Raw genomic sequence first — 17,347 nt, 5'->3', positions numbered from 1 at the left:
TGACCCAGTTATTCCCCCGGGCACTGGGCCGCCAGAGCCTCTTCTGCGAGAGCAGGGACCACCGAGTCATCGACGGCAGGCGAGGTTGACATTTAGCTCGTAGAGGCTATATATTACGCATCACGAACCCTTGGTCCCCAATCATATTAATCATATTATTGCATTTGTGTGTTTCAGGTGAAGATCCTCCAAATATATTACACTTATAAATTTTTTAATTTTTATGTTATAAATTTTCTTGAAATAAACAAAAAATTAAATAATTATAATATTTATTTATTTCCTTTTCTTCTCCCTTCCTTAGATAGTTTAATTATATATAATAAAATATATTTACATTATTTACAAATCATCAAAATATTTGTGATACATAATTATGTAGATTAAAGAATATTTTCAGATACTTAAATATAAGCTGCATTATTAGTCTTCTTTATTTTAAAAAAGATTTTGATTTTTTAAAGTATTAAAATTCTTATGGCATGGTTCAATACATATTTAATATTGCAACCCGATTTCCCTCGGTCTCGCTGGCCGAAGGGGCGCGGCTACAAATTGACCCGCTGATTGCCGGACGATAGCTCCAAAAGGATGACGAGTCACATCTCTTACCGTAATTCCCGTATCTGAGGTCTTAGGCGATACCTTTCGATTGGGCGCCAGGTGCGATTATAGACGCGCACTACGTCTCGATAACGTCCGCCTCTTTAGCCTCGCCGCGAGCTCAGGGCGTAGTTCCGCGTGATAGGGATGGCGATGGAGAGGGAGCGTGACGCAAGCAACACACAAAATAAAGCTCGACAATAAACGATATTAATCAAATATATTTCACATAAGGAACAAACAAATCGTATCGGGAAACCAAGGCCGGATATCGCTCGAATGGCCGGTACCAACGCGGTAATCGGATCGGCCGTTACAACACACGCGCGGAGTGCGTGATGTTCACGCTCGCGAGATTTCCTTCGCGAACGAAGCTCTCAAGCGAGCCCCGCAATCTCGATTTGTATAAGCGCGACCACGCAATAACGTTAATCCGCCCACGCCTTAATCCCCAGATCCCGAACGCACGGCGATTCTTATACGCACGACATAAACGATTTTCATACACCCGACATAACAGTTCTCATACGCTCGACATAAACGATTCTCACCCGCACGACACAATGTACGCAACGCCATGTAATGGCGCGCCCGCGAGATTTTTCCTCGAGCAAGTGCGACGATATTTGTCCGCGCACGCGACGCAAAATATCCGCGAGGCTCGCGATACACCACGAGGTGCCCGGCGCGGTCCCTCCCGACACGTACACGGGACTCCCGCACACGACACGCAACAATATACCCGAATACGCAACACTAAAAGTACAATATACACCGGAGCGTACCGCCCGCGGCACGCTTCCGTCCACGATTCACAAAACACGCACGGCGATAACCGCGAATTGATTGCCGATTATACGCAAGCGTTCGAGTAAAGCCTTCAGAAATGTTTCTGGCTACGATCCCGGCCGGCCACGTGCCCGCGGTCCCGACAAACAGCCGCGATCATCTTCCCGGCATCCACAACGGCGGCAGCCGGTATCTAAATACGACACGTAATCAGGCCGATTCACACGGTAATCTACTCGATATACGCATTTACTGGCGCCGGGTCGCGACCGAGATCGAGCCCTCAATTATTAGGCAGCACCGGAGTGGAGATCTTACAGTTAGGCTGGTCGCTGCTGCTCGGCGGCGTCGGGGCGCTCGTCCAGGGGTGGCTCCTCGTCCGCGGCTAGATCGACAGTGAGGAGCGGTCGACTCGGCGGGACCACGCCGGGCCCCCGCACGTGCGCCCTCAAGCTCGCGGTTCTTTCGCCCCGCCGATTGGTCGTGTGTGTCGCCCTGTTCGCGACGTTGCAGACGATTTCCGCCATTTTTCCCGCGGCCCGTTTGATTTGGCTGCTGGTTGTGCGCGGGCCTCTCGTGGTTTCCCGCCCGGCTGATCAGACCGTGGCGGCGCCGCTCGGCCCTCCGGGCGCCGTCGGGTAAAGCGTGCAGGTCGTCCACCCGCGCTGCAGTCGCGGTGGTGCACCCGTGGTTAAGCTGCGGCGGGGCCGTGTTACGCTGTGCGAGACATTTCCGGCGCTTTTCCAGCGGCAGGTCCCGGTGACCCGCTCGTCGGCCGACCACTCCGCCGTGCGTCCTCCGAGCGCCCGCTCCTCCCTCGTCGCGACTATTGTCGTTACATTTGGTCGTGATCCCATGCTCCGGCACCACCTGTCATTCCTACAGAATTTAGCTAGAAAAGGTTAGTTAACGCGGGTAGACCTTTCTCGACCCGAGTCGAGGCGCCATCCCTGACCTTCCCCTCGGCCGAGCTACCGTCTGGGCGGAGGACGCGACAAATGTCACGTCACAATATATTTAAAAATTAGTTTTTAGAGAAGGGCATGTAGTCCAATTAATGAATAAGAAAGAGAGACTGCGCGCGCGAGAGAGAGAACGCAAACGGGGGACGGGAGCGAGAGAGAGAACGCGCGCGAGAGAGAACGCGAACGAGAAGACGGTCCTTTTCGAGAGAGAGACTGCGCGCGAGAGAGAAAACACGAACGGAGGACGGGAGCGAGAGAAAGACTGCGCGCGAGAGAAAGAACGCGAACGGGGGACGGGAGCGAGAGAGAGAACGCGAACGAGAAGACGGTCCTTTTCGAGAGGAAGACAAAGAAAAGAAGGAAATAATGCGCGACGTCATAATCGAATGGCGCCGCAAAAACGTGACCCAGTGAACCTGTGACCCACATGTTCACCAAAAACAAACCTCAATAAATTGCCCTAAAAGACATGTCTGAAGAGGACATTGCGGCGGTAGACATGCACAGCGGGGGTCTCCGAGACTCCCAGGCCAACTTTCTTTTCCGGCTGTTGCGGCCCCAATTAATATAACAATAAATAGTATTAAAAATAAAGACCGCGAAGAACAATAGGGAACGCGACCGCGAAAGCCCGAAAGAATTACGCAACGCCGAATCAGCAAGAGATGAGTTGCGCGATCGGCCCACATACGATCGAGCAACTCAGCGATATCGAAGGACAGGACAAGGATTCAAAAGGAAGCGACAACAGGAGACGAGAAGGCAATCGGAGTCAGGGAGCAGATCAGTAACGGGCATTCTTGTACGCAATAACTGTAAAACGGATTTAAGTAAAGTATCGTTTATTGAACGTGTCGTGTGTTATAATCCTTCCCGCCTCCTCTGTGGAATAAAAGATCCCCGGTGTCCCTCTTCCAAAAAAGGGGCACAACAAATGGTGGCAGCGTGAGGGATCCAGTGGCAGGAAGACGGGAACGGCAGCTGAAACAGAAAAATAAGTGAATCAGTGAGGCAATGCAACATCCTCAACGGAGACACGGCAGCCAGATTCAAAAGCAGCGGACAACACGGTAGCGGCCGACGAGGGACAAGCGAGCAGCGTAACCCGAGAAGGCACCGACCTACCTCAACGGAGGCTCACCGACAGATAAGGCGGCACAAGCACCGACCAGCAACATGCGACTAGCGACCGTAATGTAAGTCGATTAAGCAAATTATGTAAAGCGCAATTACCGTAAATGTCAGAAAACGAAAATCCACCTGCGGAACTAAACCAATCGTGGCTCCATAGCGAGACGTCACGACGAGCGCGTAGAAATAGACCGTTAAGCCCCGTGCAAACGACCGAAGAAGTCGTAAGCGATAATCGCGAAACCGTGCGTAGAAATTTAGACGCGTACTACTCAAGCGAAAGCGAATCAGAACCGGAATTACACCCGAACAGCATAATCGAACGCGAATCCCAATTCGACGATTCTGTTATAATTTTAGACGCGAGAGTAATAGGACAAAATAACTGCCCCGACAAAAATAGACTCCACCCCTCACACGCGCACGCACAATCCGAAGACGCGGACAGTACGACCAGTAGGCGAACACACAGACGAGAGTTCTCATTGACCTCGTATGATAGCAGCGTATTTGACCCGCAAGAGTATTATTCTGCCCCGAGACACGTGAACGTAATCGAGATGGCGGAAGCAACAAATAGCAACCACGACGCGAATAACGTAAATGACAACGCGCCGATAACCCCAGAGGAAATAGACGAAGAAATAAACCGTCTTAATCGAGTGTTATCACAAAGAGGCACCCCGGCGAATCACCGTAACCGGATACCCGCACGGGCCGGACCGCCGCGGGACAATAGAGATTCCATTCTCGACGAGATATTAAACGGAATCCGCAACTTACAAGATCGCGTAAATCAACTAGAAACGGCGAATCCTGAACGCCGCGAATTTCACGCGAGATGCGAGCCAAGTAACCTCCCGTTCGAAATAACGTACGGAAGAACGTCATACGATATTCGGAACCAAGCGGAGCGCGCAATCGGATATCTACGTTTAAAAGAGGCACGAGACATGATACCCGAGTTTGACGGAGCCTCGAGTAAATTACAAGAATTCTTAAGCGCCGCGTCATATGCAATAAATCCTATGGAAGAAGGAACGCTATTAGAAGCAGTGCTATGCACAAAGCTAAAAGGAAGAGCTATGATAGACTTTCAAACGCGAGAGATAAGAGATTTTGCACAACTAAAGAAGGAATTAGAAGTTTGCTATTTGAGCCGTAAAAACACAACACACTTACAACTAGAGTTTAATACACTCAAGCAAAAACCCGGAGAAAATGCAAGAGCATTCGGATTAAGAGCCGATAAGCTAGCGATGGAGCTATACGACTCCATGATAGAGGGAAGAAATCACACCATAGAAAGCAAGCGAACCATATTAGAAACGATTCAACAACAGGCATTACAGAATTTCCAATTAGGATTGAGAGACGAGATCAAGTTACTTGTCCGAGCTCAGCATTTCGCAACATTGCAAGAAGCGATTGCCGGAGCGAGCGCCGAAGAAAAAGTAAACGGGCCGAGTGGAATTCCGCCGCGTCCCAAAAATAATTATGCGTACTCGCCGCAACCGCGCGATAACCGATCGATATTACAATGCCAAAAATGCGGAAAATACGGGCACCTCGGAAGGGAATGTCGTACCAATAGATATGCGAACCGTTTCTCCTTACCGAAACCCGATAGGACACCCCGCGTAAACGCGATAGATAAAGTCTGCAATTACTGCAAGAAGGCAGGACACATGCGCGAAGAATGTTGGCTGTTAAATGGTCGACCAAATAAAGAAAGGACGAATCACAACAAACCTAATAATCCGCGAGGACAAAATAAAAATTTTCACCCGAAAACAAATGGCCCGAGAAAAAAAGACAGTAATTCAGCCGCGAATAGCGATGAGGAAGACAAAGAGGACACAAAGCAGCGCCGACCGGCGTTAGAGTATCAGGTGTCACACCTGACGAACAAGCCGCGAAAGCATGCAGGGCTGGACTTAATCACTCTGCCCATGCGAGAAGCAAAGCGCGAAAAAATAAATTTACTGTTTGATACCGGAGCGGCCGTATCAATAATAAAAGTAAAACATTTGAAAGGCGAAACAATGATAGAAGAGGATAAAATGGCCCTTACAGGAGTAACAGGTCATAAAGCCCATACGATTGGAAAATTTACAGCAACTATCGACTTGAAAGATAGAAAGATCAAGCACACGATATATGTCGTCAAGGATGATTTTCCGATTGAATACGACGGAATACTAGGCGTAGATTTTATAAAGAAACATCGAGCGTCATATAGTTACGAGTCGAGCTCAATACGCATAGGGAATAGCACATTAAAATTATACCCGTATAAGAAAATGGTTTTGAAACCGCGAAGCGAGACAATAGTACAAGTTGCGACCGATAAAAATTCACTAGGAATAATACAGGCAGAAGAGACAATGCCAGGAGTGTTCATAGGAAATTGCCTGGTGATGCCAGAAAACTTTCTATGTCCAGCAAGCATACCAAATACGACAGAGAAGACAGTCGAAATGCTAATGCCGCAAGTAACATTAGAAGAGTTAGAGCAAGAAGAAGCAGAAAAAATAGAAGTAAACCAAGTAAACAAAGCAGAAGAAACAATGCCGCGTAGCGAGAAAGTCGAAAAATTGATACGCACGCAACACTTAAACGAAGAAGAAAAGAAAACCATTATGGAAATTTGCAGAGATTACAGCGATGTATCGCATGTGGAAAGAGAACCACTGACATGCACTGATATCGTCGCGCATAAGATTACCACGAAGGCGGGCAGCGTACCAGTCAACGTCCGATCGTACCGTTTGCCAGAAAAGCACAAGGAAGAAGTGAATAGACAAGTGAAAGAGATGTTGAAAAATGGAATTATTAGACCTAGCACGAGCCCGTGGAATGCGCCGTTGCTAGTAGTACCGAAGAAAAGAGACGCATCAGGAAAATTAAAACTGAGAGTGGTAATAGATTTTCGGTTTGTGAACGACCTAATGGAGGAAGATTCCTTCCCATTGCCAAATATAACCGATATCCTAGACCAACTGGGAAAAGCAAAATATTTTACCACGCTAGACCTCGCCTCGGGATATCATCAAATCCCGATGGAAGAAGAAGATAAAGAAAAAACAGCGTTCTCGACACAATACGGACATTACGAGTATAATCGAATGCCTTTTGGACTGAAAAATGCGACATTTCAACGAGCAATAATAGCCGTTTTAGCAGGACTAGTAGGATTACAATGCTTAGTCTATCTAGACGATATAATAGTATACGGAGCAAGTTTACAAGAGCACAATAAGAGATTAATTAAAGTGCTAAAAAGACTGAGAAACTATAATTTGAAATTACAGCCCGATAAATGCGAATTCCTTCGGAAAGAAGTGACGTATCTCGGACATGTAATAACAGAAAACGGAATCTCGCCAGACCCTTCAAAATTAGAAGCAGTAAAAAGCTTCCCGAGACCAACAAAGGTAAAGGACATCCAGGCGTTCGTAGGATTAGCCGGATATTATCGAAGATTTATTAAAGATTTTTCAGCAATTGCCAAGCCACTCACAAAAATGACCAGAAAAGATATCAAATTCGAGTTGAACGCAGAACAACAAAACGCATTTGAAATACTTAAAGAAAAACTAACCACAGCACCGGTATTAAAATACCCGGACTTCTCCCAAGAATTTGTAGTAACGACCGACGCGTCAGATTACGCAATAGGAGCCATACTGTCACAGGGAAAGATAGGTCAAGATCAACCCGTGGCGTATGCGAGCAGAGTACTATCTAAAGCCGAGCAAAATTATAATACTACCGAGAAAGAATTACTAGCGATAGTATGGACGGTGAAATACTTCCGACCATACGTTTATGGAACAAAATTTACCATAGTGACAAACCATAAATCATTGGTTTGGCTATTTAACGTAAAGGACCCCGGATCACGATTAATCTGATGGAGATTGAAATTAGAGGAATACGATTACACTATCGTACACAAGGCCGGTCAAGAGAATAGAAACGCAGATGCGCTGAGTCGACATGTGCCAACAGATATCAACAAGATAGAGAAGGAAGAGAATAACGAAGAGGAGAGCGAAAGAAAATACACAGAAGAAGAGAAGCAACGTATATTATACGAATACCATGATGCACCTGTAGGAGGACATCAGGGTGTGGAACGCACCATAAACCGAATAAGGTTGACGCATAATTGGAGAGGATTAACTCGAGACGTCGAAGATTACATTAATAAATGCGAACTATGTCAAAAGAACAAGTTATCGCGAAAAAATAAAGCACCCTTAGTAATAACAGACACCGCGGACAAACCGTTCGAAAAATGTGCTCTAGATATAGTAGGACCACTGACGGTGAACGAAAACGGAAATAAATATATCCTCACGTTTCAGGATAATTTATCAAAATTCAGTAAGGCGATACCCGTACCTAATCAAGAAGCGAATACAATCGCGAAAGAATTTGTCACAAAGATTATCTTTGAATACGGTATCCCCGACAAAATACTGACGGATAGAGGAACGAATTTTCTTAGCGAAATATTTAAAAGCACGTGTAAATTATTAAAAATAGAAAAAATTCAAACAACGGCCTACCATCCCGAGAGTAATGGAGCATTGGAACGCTCTCATAGAACATTAGCCGAATACTTGCGACATTATATTAACGCGGACCAGACAGACTGGGACGAATGGACGCCATACGCAATGTTCGCGTATAACACGACGCCACACACGGCGACCGGGTTTACACCCTTTGAATTAGTATACGGGCACCGAGCGACACTACCGACGGCACTGTCGCAACCACCGAAACCAACGTATACGTATGACGATTACGCGCAAGAGCTAAAAGAAAAATTAAGAGCGACACAACGAGTTGCAAAGGAACATTTGCGAAACGAAAAATCTAAGGCCAAGGAGACGTATGATAAGAAGACAAAAGAAATCAATTTTCGAGTGGGAGACAAAGTTCTCTTGCACGACGAAACGGTGCGTAGAGGGAGATCGAAAAAATTAGAATCCCCGTGGATAGGACCGTACGAAGTAATTGAAAAACACTCAGACGTAAATTATACGATCAAAAAGGGACGGAAAACGACGCGAGTGCACGTAAACAGGATAAAGCCCTTCATAGAGTAATAAAGACAGCGCAAAAGAACAAAAACAAGCAATAGAAAGTAGGCGATAGAAAGTAGGCGATAGTAAAAACTAAGGAAAATAAGATAATAAGTACTTACCGAACATCAACCACGGCGCGGCGGCGGTCCATCCGCACCACACGCCGACCGGTGGCCACGTCCACCGTGATCTCCAGCGGCATGATGGGCACCCATGTGCCCGGGGGTGTTAACAACACTTCCGCATAGGAGGGAGGGGGCGACGTCGACCCCGAACCCAAATTCGCCGCCACCCGCGCACTAAGCGCGGCACCCACACTCACGGCACCCGCACGAGCAGCGCGTAGCCAGTACGTGCGCCAACATGCGTCGCACGTCGACGGAACAAAAAAGCGGTCACACAGCCTGCACCTCATTTTACAATTATACAAGTTAGCGCAAACAAATATGTGCTCAGATCTAAGCCTCAAGAGCGACTAAACGCGCAACAAAAATTCAGGAGAAGGCATAACCAAGCCAAGAAAAAATTCGAAGAAAAGTAACATGAGTTCTTATCTTACAGGACGCTGATCGTCGTCCAGCACTTCGCGAAAAAAGCGAAACCTGAGACAGCACCATCGTACGAGATACGACAATTCAGCAGCGAGCCGGGAATATACTTTGAGAGAACCGGACAATTGCAACAGGTAGAAGCTACATGGAAACTAGCGATTAAAATCGACGTAGCAGCCCTAGGAAACCGATATCACCAACTTCAGGAATTTCTACAGCAAGCCGAAGAAGTATGCAAAACGATAATCGCAAAGGACACGCAGCAGACGTGCAAAAACATTCTCCATACGATAGAGAAAAATAACAAAAAATTAACGCAATTATTAACGCGATTACAGACTATATATAAAACAAATAATAATAAACGAGGTTTAATAGACGCGATCGGCATGATCAGCAAAACGCTGTTCGGCACTATGGATGCCGACGACGCAAAACACATACAGGAGCAGCTTGAACTGATACAAAATCAGCAACAGACTCTACGGCACACCGCAAAAAGTCAATTAAAGGTGATAAATGCCACAATAGGCCACATGGAGGCCTTAGAAGAATTGTTATACCACAACGAACAACTGATGACGAACGTCACGAGACGGATACAGCTGGACACAGCACGCCAGAAGAGAAGAAATAGACGAACAGCTTTCAATACTAACCACAATTACAGAGGATCTAATAGAAGACGTGAAAGACACGATAGACTACCTCACATATTCGCGGGAAGGAGTCATACTCACCCGCCTATTACCAATAGAAAAAATAACAACTGTTAGAAATATATTATCGACCGTATCCTACGCGCGCCTCTAGTCGAGAGTTTTGGGTACTCGCTAGCTAATTTGCGCGCGCTTCGAGGCTTCGAGATCATTCGCTCACTTTCGTTCGTTCGTTACGTTGCGCGGCAATATTCTGTTCGATACATCACACGTGTCTTTCTTTTCCTAGAGATATAATATTAATTATCTGTGCCAGATACGTCACATTTTGGCGACCGTGACAGGATTCTAGTATTCGTGACGTAGAAGTGTTAGACAGAGAACTGGTTATACGCTACGATGGAAAAGCTGAAGAAGACACGTGCAGTCGTGCGGACGTCGTTTACTCGCAATTGGGGACTCCTGAATACAGAATTGGCGAGAGGAACACCGCAATTACAAGAGATACAGGTACGCTTCGCGTTAGTAAGAGAAAAAGCGAACGAACTTGAGGAACTTAACCAAAAAGTTTTCGAGGTTATGATTAACGACGACGCGAGTGATGAGCTGCTTATGAATGAGACTGAGACATCCGACGAATACCGAGTAAAGTATCAACAAGCCAAGGTTGCAGTAAACAATATAGTAGACCCTACGCAACCGGCGGTTCCGGCACAGAATATCGCTCAGGCAGGGCAGGCTAATAGAGATAACGCACGCACCTTTAAATTGCCTAAAATAGAACTGCCGAAATTTAGTGGAGAGCTTAAAGACTGGCTGCAATTTTGGAGCCTATTCAAAAACATCCATGAAGATTCGTCGATCACCAAGGAAGATAAATTTCAATATTTAATACAGGCAATGGTGAAAGACTCGCGAGCATATGAATTGGTTAATAGTTTCCCACCGACAGCGATAAATTATGATAAGGTAATTACGAGCCTGAAAAATCGATTTGGTAGAGAAGATTTACTTGTAGAAGTTTATATACGTGAAATGCTTAAATTAGTACTAAGTAAAACACAAACAAATACTAATACGTCTTTATCGAGAGTTTATGATAGACTCGAGACTCAGTTGCGAGCTTTGGAATCGTTAGGAGTCACAACGGAGATGTGTGCGGCGATGCTCTACCCGCTGGTGGAATCATCACTTCCGGAAGATCTCCTACGCATATGGGAAAGGAATCCCAAGGCTATTAACGCAACCACATCAAAACAACGTCTCGAAGAATTAATGCTTTTCCTTCAAGCCGAAGTGTTAAGCGAGGAAAGAATTGCCATGGCGGTAAGCGGATTCGGCCTGAATGAGGAACAAGCTGCAAATTCTGACAAATCAAAGAAGAAAGGGAAGGCTGAGTCTAAAGCGATACCTACCGCTGCCGGACTTCTTTCGACGAAGGAAGACAAGCATGTCTGCATCTTCTGCGGACAAAATCACGAGAGCGCTTCGTGTGGAAAGGCGAAGAAAATGTCTTACGAAGAAAGACAAAAGATTGTGAAAGAGAAAAGTGCCTGTTTTTATTGTTTAAAAACAGGGCACAGTTTTAAATTCTGTCGATACAAGGAAAAATGCGCATGGTGCGGCAAGAAACATGTATTGCTCATGTGTCGCAATATGACAACGAGTGCGACCTCGGAAAGTCACCCGGAAGAACTTGTCAAGACGCAGGAGCAAGCCAATTTCGCGAACATTTCACTCGATTGTGAGGTGTTTTTACAAACTATTCGTGTGAAGCTGGTCAATCAAGGAAGAGAACGAATAATCAGAGCCGTCTTCGATACAGGATCACATAAATCATACGTACTCGATTCTCACGCTGAAGAATTAGGATTTGAGATTGTAGGTGAACAAGAGATTGTACACATGTTATTCGGCGGCTCGAAGACAAAACCGCAGTCACATAAGGGATACCGCATCCATATACAAAGTTTGGACGGCTCATTTTCTTGTAATTTCGTGGCATTAAATCATCGTATAATTTGTCAAAACGTCCCTTCTGTAGGCAAAGGACCATGGTTGCAAGAGCTACAAGAACAAGGGATAAAGCTTACTGATGTTGATGCGAAGAATGAACCTATCGCCTTATTAATTGGAGCGGATGTCGTAGGTAGACTTTTGACGGGCAGACGAAGAGAACTGAAATGCGGACCTGTAGCTATGGAAACATTGCTTGGTTGGACTTTGATGGGAAAAACGAGCATCCAATCGAAGCGAGAAAAAGATACAGCTCTTATGATTATATCCATGTTCAATCAGGAGGCCAATATAGCAGATTTATGGAGTCTGTATACACTCGGCATTACAGATCCTGCTTTGAAGAAAACAAAGGATGAGCATCAAGCAGACGTAAAAGAGAACTTTTTGCAAACAATCAAGTTGGATATTGATGATCGATATGAGGTTCTACTGCCATGGAAGGAAGGTCATTTACCACTAATTGACAACAGGGAGGCTGCTGAACGTCGGCTTGAATCTACCACGAAGAAACTCAAGAGTCAAGGTTATTATAATAGCTATCAAGAAGTATTCGATGAATGGCTAGCAGAAGGAATCATTGAAAGGGTTCCTGAGGAAGAAGTAAAAAAAGAAAGTTATTACTTACCTCATAGACATGTGGTTAAGGAAAACAGCACCACGAAGATAAGGCCTGTATTTGACGCTTCAGCTACTGGGAAGAATGGAGTGTCGCTCAATCAATGTTTGGAAACAGGCCCTAACTTAATTGAGCAAATACCAAATACATTGCTACGTTTTAGACAAGGAAAAATTGGAGTAATCTCAGATATCCGCAAGGCCTTTTTGCAGATAAGTATCTCGAAAGAAGATAGAGATGTACTGCGATTTCTCTGGTGGAAGAAGAACTGCTCTGAAGAGATAGACGTGTTCAGACATAAAAGAGTAGTCTTCGGGGTGTCAAGCAGTCCCTTTTTATTGGCAGGGACTATAGAGTACCACTTAGAGCAACTACTACAAGAGGTCGAAACGGAAGAAGAAAAGATGATTATATTACAGTTGTTAAAGTCATTCTACGTGGACAACTGTGTAACCAGCGTCGATTCGGAGGCCGAAGTACGTCGATTCGAAGATGTGGCGAAGAAAGTTATGGCTAAAGGTAAATTTGACTTACGATGCTGGGAATATACCGGACAAGCCGAGCCAGAGATGACGACCTCAGTTCTCGGTCTACTGTGGAACAAAGTAGACGATACCCTAGGGTTGGCTCCGTCGTTACTGGAACCGCGTACAACATCACAAGTCACGAAGAGAACTATATTGTCGGCAGCTCAGCGAGTATTTGATCCTATTGGCGTAGCATCCCCCGTGTTTTTAAAGACTAAGCTATTGTTACAGAGACTTTGGAAGATCCAACTTAGTTGGGACACGGAAGTACCGGAGGACGTAAAGAGCGAATTCGACGAGTGGCAGCAGCAACTTCATTGGCTAAGGGAATTACGCATTCTACGTCGGGTTCTTCGAGAAAATGAAGAGTCCAGAAACTTAACTTTCCACGTATTTGTGGACGCAAGTCAAGATGCATACGCAGCCGTTTTATTCGCACGATCAGAAGAATCCGAAAACGTTTATGTACAGCTCATCGAGGCTAAATCTAGAGTAGCACCAGTAGACAAATTAACAATTGCTCGATTGGAATTGCTTGCTGCCTTAATTGGAGTTCGGTTATGGTTCTCGAAGAAGAATGCTTTGGATTGCGAAGGAGATGTCTTCTTTTGGTCAGATTCCACTACAGTCTTGGCGTGGATACAACGAAATAAACCATGGAACATCTTCGTAGCCAATCGAGTAAAGGAAATACGCAGGTTGACGAATCCCAGTCAGTGGCATCATGTGCCTGGGATTATGAATCCTGCTGATTTACCTTCGCGAGGATGCAAAGCTAAACAATTGGTAGAATCGCGATGGTGGGAGGGCCCGGCTTGGCTGAAGCTATCCAGAGAACATTGGCCTTCAAGCGAATACGACATAAATGAGGCGGAGGTTGACAGCGAAACGAAGAGATTAGTACGTCGAAGTAAAGAAGAGATCTCGTCGGACAACATACTGGTGAACAACGCGTGCTCACCCGAAAAAGGTTGGTACATGGGGGAGCAGTCCAAGTATCTGAAAGTAGTAAGAGTTATGGCATGGATTACTCGCTTCATTTCCAATTGTCGAGTCTCACGAACTTCAAGATCTTCAAATGAGCTGACCGCCAAAGAGTTTACTGCTGCTGAGCTTGCAGTTTTGAAGTTAAGTCAGCAAGAATCATTTGAAGGTATAGAGGAGTCAAGATTAAGCACCTTAAACGTGTACGAAGATGAGAGTGGGTTGATACGACTAAAATCACCTGTGGTCAACCGCGAAGATACACAAGATTTTCGACATCCAATAATACTGGATCCGAAGCATCCGTTGGTGAAGAAATTAATCGAGTGCAGACATCAACAGCTCCAACACGCAGGAACTCAGACCACAATGAGCGACTTACGGGAGAGGTTCTGGATACTTGCTTGCAGAAAGGCTGTACGAGGTGTAATTGATGGCTGCTTGATATGTAAGAGATATAGAGTTCGCAAGATGGATGCAGTTCCAGGCAATTTACCGAATGAACGCGTGAAAGACGCCAACGTTTTTGAAGTCACAGGAATGGACTATATAGGACCACTGTTTTTGAGAAAGTCCCAGAAAGCGTGGGTTTGCTTATTTACCTGTGCTGTCTATCGGACAGTTCATCTGGAGCTTACCACGTCTCTCTCTACAGAAGCCTTTTTACAAATCCTACGTAGATTCATCACGAGAAGAGGAAGACCTTCAATAGTCTACACGGACAATGGGACGAATTTTGTCGGGGCTCGTAATTTGCTCCGCAAAATTGACTGGAGTAAAATACAACAGTTCAGCTCGGTGCAGAGAATAGATTGGCGTTTAAATCCTCCTACGGCTGCCTGGTGGGGCGGATGGTGGGAGCGCTTAGTAAAAATAGTAAAAGATCTCCTCAAGAAGACCTTAAGAAAGGCTTGTTTATCATATGAAGAGATGAGTACAATTCTATGCGACTGTGAGGCCATTGTCAACTCGCGCCCATTAACGTATTTAGCAGAAGACCCAACACAACTCAGACCTCTGACACCGATGATGTTCCTGCAAGAAAATTCTCGGAGTGAAGTACCAGATTTAGACAAGCTGGATATCAATTTAAACAGAAGAATGCGTTATCGTCAGAGTCTACGAGAAAGATTAAGGAGGCGCTTTCGCTCGGAATATTTGGGGCAATTGTCTCAACGCAGAACCAAGAAAAATTATTCCACAGTCAAAGAGGGAGATATCGTGCTACTAGGACAGGATAATCTGAAGCGGTTGGATTGGCCGTTAGCTCGAGTGATAAAAGTATTCCCTGGCCGAGATGGTGTTGTAAGGGTGGTTAAAATAAAGACTGCCACTGGCGAACTTGTGCGACCTGTCCAGAGGCTCTACCCGTTGGAGATGATAACATCAACATCAGGGCATGTTGTCGATGCAGCCGACCAGGACCAGACTGAGGAGGAAGACAAGGGACCTACTTCCCCCGAGATTCCGAAGGATGTCCGGACTAGGAGCGGCCGACTCGTAAAGACCCCAGATAGATTAGGATTTTAAATTCTTTCATTTTGTGATACGTTTATTTTGAAGTTTTTATTTTAAGGTCTTGCCATAGTCAAAGATAGATAATTTTCTTTTCTGTACAAGTGTAGCTTTTCATTTGTTTGACTTATTGAGTTGTACCGTATATAACCCTCTCACAACTCAAGGTGGGAGGATGTTAGAAATATATTATCGACCGTATCCTACGCGCGCCTCTAGTCGAGAGTTTTGGGTACTCGCTAGCTAATTTGCGCGCGCTTCGAGGCTTCGAGATCATTCGCTCACTTTCGTTCGTTCGTTACGTTGCGCGGCAATATTCTGTTCGATACATCACACGTGTCTTTCTTTTCCTAGAGATATAATATTAATTATCTGTGCCAAATACGTCACAACAACCGAACTAAAAGAGGCAACGTCACAATTGACGCGTGGATCCCACTTTCCATTTAAAACTAGACTAGAAAATTGGAACGAGATACAAAGCTATGTAGAAATTAACGCGTATTATGATAAACCGAACATTTATACGATAATCAAATTTCCCGTGGTAGCATACCCCGTGTATGAAATAATAAGAACGACACCATTACCTGTCTATAACCACGCGAATATTTTCACATTCCTAAGAATTACTCACAACATATTAGCAATAGATAAAGAGAATCATAATTACATAACGCTAAAGGAACGCGATTTAAACGACTGTAAACGAAACGGAATAAAATATGTATGTAACCGAAACTACCTGGTATACTTTGTAAAAGCCGACGCACCATGCGAAGTACAAGTTTACGTAAAAACGCCAGGATATGTAAACACCTGCGAGAAACGTCAAATAATGTCAAACGTAACCTTATGGATAACATTAAGCGAACCACAAACGTGGCTATTCTCAACGCCGAAAAAACAACAGCTGACGATTCAATGTAATGAACAGGCAGAACAAAAAATAGAAATAGAAAGAACAGGGAAACTAAGTATAATCGAAAATTGTAAACTAACCACACCCGACATTATTATAAAAACAAAAAGACAAACGACTATGAGACAAATAGAAATGCACTTAGCAGATTTTAACCTAACGCTAACAAACAAAAATAAACATAGTAACGAACAAGCGAAAAAAGAAATTAGATTAGAACCTGTAATTAGGAATCCGAACGAATTAATGGAATTAAGTCTAGAACTAAGCGACATAAATAAAGAATTGGAAAAATCCCTATGTCATATCCCGTAGGATCGACACTTACGTTAATAATTATATTAAGCATAGTAGGAATAATCATCTATGTAATAAAAAGACATAAGAAACGAGCAAGCGCCCGACCGCACGTACAGGGCGACTCAGCGATACTATACTAGAAAATAAGAAGAATGTAACCTCAGAAACAAATAAAGAAAATAAACCACCCTAATAAAAATAGAAATAGGATAAGCAGCGAAAAATTGTAGCGAAAACTACAGACCGTAGTTTCCTTCTCTCAAAGGGGGAGGGATGTTGCGGCCCCAATTAATATAACAATAAATAGTATTAAGAATAAAGACCGCGAAGAACAATAGGGAACGCGACCGCGAAAGCCCGAAAGAATTACGCAACGCCGAATCAGCAAGAGATGAGTTGCGCGATCGGCCCACATACGATCGAGCAACTCAGCGATATCGAAGGACAGGACGAGGATTCAAAAGGAAGCGACAACAGGAGACGAGAGGGCAATCGGAGTCAGGGGGCAGATCAGTAACGGGCATTCTTGTACGCAATAACTGTAAAACGGATTTAAGTAAAGTATCGTTTATTGAACGTGTCGTGTGTTATAATCCTTCCCGCCACCTCCGTGGAATAAAAGATCCCCGGTGTCCCTCTTCCAAAAAAGGGGCACAACACGGCG

The 17,347-nt window shown here is 44.8% G+C and overlaps 1 protein-coding gene across 1 annotated transcript; it reads left to right on the top strand.

Moving 5' to 3' along the window:
- Window positions 1-423: 423 nt before the first annotated feature.
- On the top strand, window positions 424-16,868 carry LOC139824722 (uncharacterized). The gene is made up of 2 exons (XM_071797266.1): window positions 424-3,553; window positions 9,152-16,868. Exon 2 carries the CDS (start codon window positions 10,200-10,202, stop codon window positions 15,474-15,476), a length of 5,277 nt encoding a protein of 1,758 aa, XP_071653367.1. The 5' UTR covers window positions 424-3,553; window positions 9,152-10,199; the 3' UTR covers window positions 15,477-16,868.
- The last annotated feature ends 479 nt before the right edge of the window (window positions 16,869-17,347 follow it).

This window comes from Temnothorax longispinosus, unplaced genomic scaffold, assembly GCF_030848805.1.
Source record: "Temnothorax longispinosus isolate EJ_2023e unplaced genomic scaffold, Tlon_JGU_v1 HiC_scaffold_53, whole genome shotgun sequence".
In the NCBI taxonomy this organism is placed as follows: domain Eukaryota; kingdom Metazoa; phylum Arthropoda; class Insecta; order Hymenoptera; family Formicidae; genus Temnothorax; species Temnothorax longispinosus.
Note: the sequence above shows the minus strand (reverse complement) of the source record. Positions and strands in the feature narration are given on the sequence as shown.

What these genes read in the sequence shown, in the direction of transcription:
- LOC139824722 (XM_071797266.1), top strand. Translation starts at nt 10,200, where the DNA reads ATGGAAAAGCTGAAGAAGACACGTGCAGTCGTGCGGACGTCGTTTACT.